This window comes from Lineus longissimus, chromosome 18 (genome assembly GCF_910592395.1).
Source record: "Lineus longissimus chromosome 18, tnLinLong1.2, whole genome shotgun sequence".
NCBI classification, from domain to species: Eukaryota; Metazoa; Nemertea; class Pilidiophora; order Heteronemertea; family Lineidae; genus Lineus; species Lineus longissimus.
This window is the reverse complement of record NC_088325.1, coordinates 9,056,189-9,066,760: the sequence shown is the minus strand read 5'-3', so window position 1 is coordinate 9,066,760 and position 10,572 is coordinate 9,056,189. Positions and strand designations below refer to the sequence as shown.

The following is a 10,572-nucleotide window of genomic DNA, read 5'->3' as shown; positions in this document are numbered from 1 at the left end:
AAATTGTGACATTTTGAAAATTTTCGGTCAAGGCCAGAAATGCCGGATCTCAAGCTCTCTGTCATTCAAGTTTGACTGATACCATCGAATGAAACATTGACAAAACGTATCTTTTTGGTCTTTTGATCCGTTATGTATTAAAAGTGTACGGAAGGTATAATCGTTAAGATTTGTCTCTCTTCCAAAATTTCCATTATGAAATATTTTAGATGCCCTGCATGTAGATGGGTTTCTTTATAATGAGGCTGATATTTTTTTCAGGAAAACCTAACACCTAATTTAAAACTCGGACTACATTCTGTGATATATTTGCACGACCCTTCCGTGGCAGGCAAAATAAACAACATGAATCTTATCATATTATATCAAAAATGACTGTACACGGAGGCTATACAATATATAAATCTTGGTGAGATGAACATTTTCTTGCAAAGCACCTAGCATGCTAGAATTAGGTCAAATCACGTTTATATTCGATTTCTGGTCAGAGAAAATATTCCTCTAAATACTTACTGGTACATGTAGTAAGACATCAAGTGGAATAATATATTTGTCTAACCGTTAGACAACATGCGCCCCGCCCCACGTTGGAAAATGGACGGACAAACAGAACACTGAACAGTTTTCTTTCTTTGATCTCAATTTTACTATGCTCTTACCCATTAATATTCTGCGCTATTTTATTATCGATAGTATGTCTGTCTTTTTTCAGAACGGTTCGAATGCGCTTATGATCGCCACTAAAAGAGATAGCCCAAAATTCGTAGAGTGTCTATTGAAACACAAAGCAGAGGTCAACAAGCAGGAGGAGGTAACACACCGAAAGTCCCCTTCATCCAAACATACCTAGAACAATTGTAAAGCAGAAGACAAATTATGTAGAACCTGTTTTTTGGACAATATCACCAAAGACAACCTGGTAGAAAGGGTTCAACAAATAGAGCCTGAAGGAATATGTTAGGTGGTCATTTGAGTTTAAAAGAGAGGCTCTCTGTTCTCAATATGTTATATTTCTCTTATAGGCGAGCTATGCCTGATATCGATTCCTTACAGTATTGTTTTATTAATAAAATAGATTGTGAGATTTCAAAATACAGACCTTTTAGAGAAAGAAGCAGTGACACACTTCTCATAAATGGTACTAGATGCAGAATGGAGACTTATTGCCGGTAATTTTTATGCCCTCCTCACAAGACGGACATATTATGGTATGGTATGTTGTGCGACATGCGTTGTGGATCGTGCGTCGTGCGTCCGGGCTATAACGTTAGAACACCTAGTGATTTCACTCATTTAAAAAAAGTAAGAACAGGAGTCTGGTAGAATGATTTCGATATCCGGTGTGATCTGACTTACGATTTGGCCACTAGGGGGCATTATGCGAAAACAGAAAACATTCCATAATTTTGCTGATATTGTTCACAGCATGCTGAATTTTTATTGCATATACTTCTTGGGAGAGGACATAGTATATTGTACGGGTTTTGACCTCGACCGGCTTTTGAAGGAAACAGAGGTGAAAGTTCTTGTGAAATTTTGTAACCACTGAAATATTTCGTAACCGCCGAAACTATTTATCCAAATATCTGTACCCCTAGGTGACAGTGATATAACTCATAGGCCAACTTTTGACCTCGTATTGGTTGGCCCAGAAAAAACGAGTTCACTTTTTAAACTAGCATAATTCAAAAAGTGTTAGCATATAATTTTGATATTTTACAGGTAGTAAGATAAGGATGTTTGACAACTCCACACTAAATCTCAGGTCAATAGCATAAAAACTGTGACATTTTGAAGATTTTAGGTCAAGACCAGAAATGCCGGATCTCAAACTCTCTGTGTTTAAAGTTTGAATGATACCATCGAGTGAAAAATTGACAAAAATGATTTTTTTTGTATTTTGATCTGTTATATATTAAAAGTGTCACGGAAGATGCAAGCGTTCGGATTTGTCTCTCTTCCGGAATTTCCATTATGAAATATTTCAGATGTGTTGCATGTAGATTGGTTTCTTTATAATGATGCTGATATTTTTTCAGGAAAATCTAACAGCTAATTTAAAACTCAGACTTCATTCTGTGATATATTTGCAAGTCTTTTCCGTGACAGGCATAATAAAAAACATGTATCTTATCATATTTTATCAAAAATGTCTGTACACGGAGGCTATACCATATATAAATCTAAGTGAGATGAATCTTTTCGAACAAAGCCCCCAGCATGCTGAAATTAGGTCAAATCGCGTTACTTTTCGATTTCTGATCAGGAGAAATATGACTCTAACTACTCACCGGTACATGTAGTGAGACATAAAGTTGAATAATCTCTTTGTCTAACAGTTAGACAACATGTGCCCCGCCCCACGTTGGAAGACGGACGGACAGACAGAACACCGTCCAGTTTTCTTTCATTGATCTCAAATTTACTATGCTCTTATCCATTCGTATACTGCGCTATTTGATTATCGATAGTATGTCTGTCTTTTTTCAGAACGGTTGGACGGCGCTTATGATCGCCTCTGTTATAGGTAACCCAAAAGTCGTAGAGAGTCTATTGGAATATCACGCAGAGGTCGACAAGCAGTCAAAGGTAACACACCGAAAGTCATTTTCATCAAAACATCCCTAGAACATTTGTAAAGCGGAAGGCAAATAATGTGGTACCTGTTTCTTGGGACGAAATCACCAAAGACAACCTATAGTAGAGAGATTCAGAAAATACAGCCTGTAGGAATATGTTAGGTGGTCATTTGGGTTTTAAAGAGAGGTTCTCTGTTCTTTATATGTTACCTTTGTCTTATAGGCGAGATATGCCTGATCTCGATTCCTTACATTATTGTTTTTATGAATAAGATAGATTTAGAGATTTCAAAAAGCAAACCTTTTAGAGAAAGAAGCAGTGACACAATTGTCATAAATGGTACTAGATGCAGAATGGAGACTTATTGCCGGTCCTTTTATGCCCTAGTCGCAAGACGGACGTCTTATGGTATGGTCTGTTGTGCATCGTGCGTTGTGGATCATGCGTCGTGCGTCTGGGCTGTACCTTTAGAACACCTAGAGATTTCATTCATTTAAAAAAAAGTAAGAACAGGAGTCTAGTAGAATGAGTTCGATATCCAGCGTGATCTGACTTACGCTTTGGTATCGCGAATAGATTTTTTCATTGAAAAAAACCCGAAAGAAAGTCGCAAAACTCTACAATTTTAATAACATCAAGAACCTATCGCAGGTCTCAAATATACAAGTATACAGGTGTAAAGAATTGACAATACACATCTGCTTGGTGACTCAGTTCAAAAATGACCTCAACTTCATGCTTTAAAAATCTATTGGTCTATTTCAATATTTCAATATTTGATTATTTCTTATGCCTATCTTCCTTCAGGAGGGCCAGACGGCGCTCATGATTGCCGCCGATGAAGGTCATATTGAGGTCGTAGATGATTTATTGGCAGCTGGAGCATATGTTAACAAAGAGAAGAAGGTAACGCCCTGAAAGTCCCCTACATCCGAACGTTAATTCCTGATAAATCATTAGTCAATCACCATGATCACGCAAAGGCCAAAGATGCAGATATGGAGTGAAGTTAGTTTAATCGCTTATCTTTTTGAGGGAGGGATGATTGTTGCAGATTTGCGCTTGTCCTCGAATAACGGAGTGTATTTTTTTCATGAAAGATATCGAAAATCGAAAGAAATCTATATTATCTGCGCAATAGAGTTTTATTTTCACAAAAACTAATTTCAATGGAAAATAGTTAAGCCTCTTCACTAATCGTCTACTTGATTGAATCCGTTCAAAGTAATCTCGACATTGGCTTCTCATCTATTTGTTTATTTTGATTTCATATTTCATCCAACATGTCTGTACACGCAGGCTATAAAATATATAAATGTAAATGAGATGAACCTTTTCGAACAAAGCCCCTAGCAAGCTGAAATTAGTTCAAATTGCATTAATTTTCGATTTCTGATCAGAGGGAAAATGACTCTATCTACTTACTGGTACATGTAGTAAGACAATAAGTTGAATAATCTCTTTGTTTAACCATTAGACAACATGCGCCCCGCCCCACATTGGAAGATGGAAGGACAGACAGAACACTGAACAGTTTTCTTTCATTGATCTCAAATTTACTATGCTCTTATCCATTCGTATACTGCGCTATTTGATAATCGATAGGATGTCTATATTTTTTCAGAACGGTTGGACGGCGCTTATGATCGCCTCTAGTAAAAGTGACCCAGAAGTCGTAAAGAGTCTATTGAATGATAAAGCAGAGGTCGACAAGCAGTCAAAGGTAACACACCGAAAGTCATTTTCATCAAAACATCCCTAGAACAATTGTAAAGCGGAAGGCAAATGATGTGGTACCTGTTTCTTGGGACGAAATCACCAAATACAACCTAGTAGAAGGGGTAAAAAAATAGAGGCAGAAGGATTATGTTACGTGGTCATCTGAGTTTTAAAGAGAGGTTCTCTGTTGTTAATATGTTACCTTTGTCTTATAGGCGAGATATGCCTGATCTCGATTCCTTACATTATTGTTTTATGAATAAGATAGATTTAGAGAGTTCAATATATAGTCCTTTTAAAGAAAGAAGCAGTGACACACTTGTCATAAATGGTACTAGATACAGAATGGAGACTTATTGCCGGTCCTTTTAATGCCCTGGTCGCAAGACGGACGTCTTATGGTATGGTATGTTGTGCATCGTTCTTTGTGGATCATGCGTCGTGCGTCTGGGCTATAACTTTAGAACACCTAGATGATTCACTCATTTTAAAAAAAGTAAGAACAGGAGTATAGTAGAATGAGTTCGATATCCAGCGTGATCTGACTTACGCTTTGGTATCGCGAATGGATTTTTGCATTGAAAAAAACCCGAAAGAAAGTCGCAAAACTCTACAATTTGAATTGCATCAAAAACCTATCGCAGGTCTCAAATATACAAGTATACATGTGTAAAGAATTGACAATACACATCTGCTTGGTGAAAAAACGACCTCAACTTCATGCTTTAAAAATCTATCAGTCTATTTCAATATTTGATTATTTCTTATGTCTATCTTCCTTCAGGAGGGCCAGACGGCGCTCATGATTGCCTCCAATGAAGGTCACATTGAGGTCGTAGATGCTTTATTGGCAGTTGGAGCATATGTTAACAAACAGAAGAAGGTAACGCCCTAAAAGTCCCCTACATCCGAACGTTAATTCCTGATTAATCATAAGTCAATCACCATGATCACGCAAAGGCCAAAGATGAGGATATGGAGTGAAGTTAGTTTAATCGCATTTTTTGAGGGAGGGGGGAATTATTGTTGCAGATTTGCGCTTGACCTCGAATAGCGGAGTGTATTTTTTTCATGAAAGATATCGAAAGTCGAAAGAAATATATATTATCTGCCAAATATAGTTTTTATTTTCACAAAAACCAATTTCAATGGAAAATAGTTAGGCATCTTTACTAATCGTCTACTTGATTGAATCCGTTCGAAGTAATCTCGACATTGGCTTCTCATCTATTTGTTGATTTCGATTTCATATTTTATCTAACATGTCTGTACTCGGATGATTTTGAACGAAAAAAATGTTGGACGGTAAAATTGTCGAACGAAAAAAAAATATGAAAAAAAAAGTTGAACGAAAAAATGTTGGACGAAAAACAGGTTGAACATTACAAAAATGCTGCTGTTTGTTTTTAACGGGTTGCATGCAGTTTTGAAATGTGTTGATGTTATTTTCGAAATGTTGCATGTCATTTTGAAATGTTGCATGCACTTTTGAATATTGCGAGTATTTTCCCAGGGTTGGATTATTTCCGTTTTGGCTTGCCATAATAACTGACCTTTTAAATGGATTATGTATTCGGTCACTGGATTTAAACTGTTCAGGATGAGCTTAACTTCATGCTCCGATCCATGTATATGTCGATTTTTATTCATCACCAGTAGAGTAGAACCCCGGTAACACGACACTACATTTAATTTTGGATATTTTGTAGTCTTGATTATGGATGGCAAGACAACGTTACTTTATGCCTGCATTGAAGGTCACATTAATGTCGTACATGCTCTTTTGAAAGCTGGTGCAGATGCTAATAAAACAAAGAAGGTAATATACCATACACCCACCTCATTCGAACCACCCTAATATCATCAGGTCGCAAAATCAAATCGAATTCAAAATCATTATTGTACGTTAAATATGATGGCCATCGCACGTCTCACGGTATCAAAGCAATAATGCATCATCGAGTCTTACGCGAATGAAGGCTTACTGTATGCCCTATTAATGTTTATCAGGGCGAATCTGGATAATTGATCTGCACCGGACAGGAAAGGGGAAATAAGAATGTGCCTTTTCATCGCCCAAGAAAATCTACAAGGCAGGCTGGTGCTGGTCTTGCGAAATCCCTCCTAATGCGTTTGTCTTTTCGTTAATTTCTTTATTTGAATATCACTAATGGGTGTCTTGTTTTCGCAACCAAAACGGCCTTAACGCCTGCCTCATACCCACCAAAATACATTCATCTGAAACGTACGTCACTACGAAACAATAAAACATCAGAGAAATAATTGTCACCGCTAATACATTATCGTCAAACTATTTGTTACTTTGTGAAAACTGTGGTCGTCAGTTCATCGATTATAACAACTCAGGCTCGTTCAAGTCATCTCTGTCCCTTCAGCTCTACGGTTACGGTTTGCAGAAAAGACCACGTTTGCAGCATGTCCATATCAACCCGGTCAGGGCATATCATCCATCAGTACATTGAATGATGTATTTGTTGCTGCCCTCGTGTTTAGCGTCTTCTGCTCGTCAACATACTACCGCAAAGAGCATTATTTGATTTTGGTCGCATTTGTAGTTGTTTGAATGCCATCGTCGCAAATAAATCTTTTCGTGTCAAAGTTTGACAGACCTCGTTTTTCTTGGGCTAAAGGTCTGGTTTTTGCGATCGTATACTGAAGTTACATTTCTTGAAAAATCCCCCCTATGTTCACCATAAAATGTTTACCAAAAGAGTTCAAACTTTGTCATTATGTCAATTATAATATGTACCTTAATGATCAACTATCGGCGCTCTTTTTCACTGTTTTTTAAGGAGTTGTCAAAATACGCAACCAAATACACTACAAACTTCAACCACTACGTGTACACCATGAATGTCTTCCTAATTTCCTGAAATTCGACACAGTTGTAGCATATGTCTATAAGATTCACATAGGCGATGGGCAAATTATGTAATAATCACCAAGTTTTTGACGATTGACAATCAACACCTTTTACAATGCATTTTGTGTACATGAGATAGGAGGGCCTTGCTGTGCGCTCAGGCTTTTGTATTAACTCACCATTTTGTGTCATTCAAACTTACCTATGGAACACTTTTGCATGTTACTCCATTTGGGCTCAAACACAAGAGTATCCCTTTAATTTTCTAAAGGGAGAACTGAGTTAACCGCTCGGCCGCCAGGCGGCGCCCTGACCGATCCCGCGAGATCGCGCTGATCTCATGCCGCAATATTCAGTCTTTACTCTTGTGCTTCTACGAAGCACATCGTTTTTTCAAAGCTGCCGTGAATTCGATTTAAAACCAAATTCAACCAGCCAAGTCTCGACGATTTTTGGGTTCATTCACCTACGGAGTAGACCGCCAAACTAATCTTGGCATTAGTATTGTCCAGTCTATTTAATTATATACCTTTCTTAGCTAGCTTAGTCGACCCGGCTCCATTATTTTGATCTTGGTAGGGTAGATTTACGTAGGCTATTCTCCTCTCTATTGTAATGAACAAGACTCAGATCCATTGCAATAGTGTTTAATTTAAGTAGGCATGTTTTCCTTTCCATTAATAATTGCGTCCTTTCTGGCCTACTTGGGTTTCCCAGTGTTTTTATTGTCATTGGTACCCCTCCGACGGCATCCTTTGTCTCACCACAAAGGACTTCGTCTGGTGGCGGGAAACGGGCCGCGAAGACGCCTAAACCCTCTTCCGGTTCCGTTTCCGGGCATATAACCCGGAGGTCTACCAAACCTTCCGCCACCACCCCTTCCGTCAGCCGAGTTCCGGTTCCGGCCGCGGCTGCGAAGGATGCGGGATCAGACATTATCAATGTCTGTGGTTCGAAGGGAGACTTACATCCAGTAAGTCTCCAAGGGTTTAATATAGCCCGGACCTCAGGGAACCTTCCGGTTCCTCTGTCGTCCGCTCCTCCGAGTACAAGCCCTTTGTACCGGTGGGAGCACCCTGCTTCCGGTCCGCCGATTGCAGTTCCGGTTGCTGACGTGGGTTCCCGTTTATCAGTAACCGAAGACTCTACTGGGGTTTTTTCTGTCTTTACTGCGAAATAACCCCAGTCCTCACGGACACAGTAGAGTAGGGACGGACTTTATAACGCCACCTCCGAAACGCCATGCATCTTCGGTAACAGCGTTTCCGCCCTCCGTACCTCCTCCTAAAAGGGCAACCGGTAGCTCCATACCGGCGAAGGAGTTACGGGCATTTCCGGTTTCGGACTTCGTCCTGCCGGAAATGCAGGCACCTCCCTACGTTGGCCAACCTCTTAGGTGGAGCCAACCGGAAGTGTCTCCCCCTCCTCGTAGCAGAGGCGTCGTTCCCATGGAACGAGTTACGCAGAGGGGACAGCTGAACTCTGGTTCAGAATATGGACATCTTCCGCTTCCGGAAGACCCATTCGCCCGTACATACGGCTTCGAGGGTTCGCTTATGCGCTCACCCTCGCCTCAACCGCCCGTCGTTGAGAGAAGCCGCACGTCGGGTCCGGAACCCAAGTCGGGACAGCAACTGTCCCAGCTCATCTAGATGGTAGCGGGTCTTACTGATAGACTCAGCCATCTGGAGCAGGGTTCCGGTTCCTCTGGTGCGCCTGGTCTCATCGGATACCCACCATCCGACTCCTCTATTTTAGAGGAATTTTCTGAGAACGAGAGTTCTCAGCCAGGCTACCGCTCCCCCAATCAGGAGGAGCTGTCACCAGAGGAGGCCAGTATCTTTTCGGATATGAGGACACTCAGATCCTTGATCAGAGCGTACCTCTCGCAGGATATGTGCCCTACCCCGCCGGAACTGCCAGCCTTATCAACACCGACCTTTTCACTTTGGGGACAGGAAGTGGATCCCAATCCACAGGTCTCTCAGGGCTCCACTCGGGCCCTTGAATTCCTTCCTCCCTCCCCGTCGGTGGTAGCAGTCTCTGAACTTTTGGAGCGTACAATCAGAGACTCCAAAGGCGCCCACCAACGTACTTCCATCCCTGTCCTTCCGGCAGCTGGACCGGAAGCTTGGTGTAAACCGGGGAAGTTGTTCACGGCACAACTTCCTCCTCGTTAGGCAGTACCGCGCTGACTATTATCGAGTCAGCTCGGCCGGCTGTCCAGCTGCAGCATCGACTTCCATATTAAAGGACGATGAACAGCTGGACAAACTTGTGCCTAGGGTGACCTCCTCCTCGGCTTACCGAGAACTTAGAGCACAAGAGGGTCTGGCCAAAAACACGTTAGCGGTGCTCTCCTACGCAGAGCACACTAACCTGGCCTTAGCCAGATCCCTAGAGGATAATGAGTCACTATCTGATGATACAAAATCGCTTGTGACATCCTTGTCACATTCGATTAGGCACGCTATTGCTCTGTCCGCCAAGACTGCAGCAAATAGCGTCCTACTCCGTAGAGACGCCGCATTGGGCTCTCTCAATGTCATCAGATCCCTCCAGCTGGAAGGGGCCTTAAGAACCGCTCCTATGGACGGTTCTTTCCTGTTCGCAGATTCTGTACAAGAGGCGGCTCAAGTACAGAAATATTGGGACAAATTATATGCCCCCACTGCGACACAGAGGGCCAAGACCTCTCTACCTAACGCTAGAAAGATAGAGAGGCCCCAGCAGGCATCGGGTTCAATCCCGTACGCCAGGCAGGTCCTGCCTAGGCCTACCCCGCCTAGTCAGCCTGCTCCTGCTGGATCCTTCCGACGGGAAGCGGAGGGTCGCCGGACTGGAAAGAGGAAAGATACTTCCTCTAACCAGGGTGGATCCGGTCCGACTAGGCACTCCTTTCGTCCAAGGGGTGCAGGCCGGAAGAAGTGACTCCCCCCTCCTTTCTCCTCCCGGACGCAAAAAGGAGCCGACTCCGGTAGTCGGGGGCCGTCTGCAAAAATTTGCAGACGTTTGGGACGATTGGTGCCCCAAGGGGTCCCCAGTCCCAAACATGTTGAGGTACGGAGTGAAGCTAGATTTCAACCGTACCCCCCGACTACCATATTTCCAACCCCAGTTCAGCCACCGAATGACCCAGTCAAGGCCTCTGCCCTCCAAGCAGAGGTCGCGACATTACTGGAGAAGCAAGCTATCCAGGTCCTTCAAAATCCATGTTCCCCCGGCTTTTACAGCCACGTTTTCTTGGTTCCCAAGAAAGCAGGGACATGGAGGCTGATCATAGACCTTTCCAGGTTAAACACCTTCTTGAATGTTCCTCATTTCAAGATGGAAACCACCAGGTCTATAGCAACGGCGATACAGCCCAGCGATTGGGCGGTATCGATGGA

At 42.1% G+C, this 10,572-nt stretch overlaps 1 protein-coding gene across 1 annotated transcript in view; it reads left to right on the top strand.

Annotated features, from left to right (window-relative positions):
* The first annotated feature begins 694 nt into the window (after nt 1-694).
* Nucleotides 695-10,572, top strand: part of LOC135502217 (ankyrin repeat domain-containing protein 29-like) — a 36,873-nt gene continuing 26,995 nt past the window's right edge. Inside the window, exons 1-5 of the mRNA XM_064794873.1 lie at nt 695-811; nt 2,491-2,589; nt 3,388-3,486; nt 4,205-4,303; nt 5,084-5,182. Coding sequence (XP_064650943.1) covers nt 695-811; nt 2,491-2,589; nt 3,388-3,486; nt 4,205-4,303; nt 5,084-5,182 — 513 coding nt within the window. The remainder of the gene's footprint in view (nt 812-2,490; nt 2,590-3,387; nt 3,487-4,204; nt 4,304-5,083; nt 5,183-10,572) is intronic.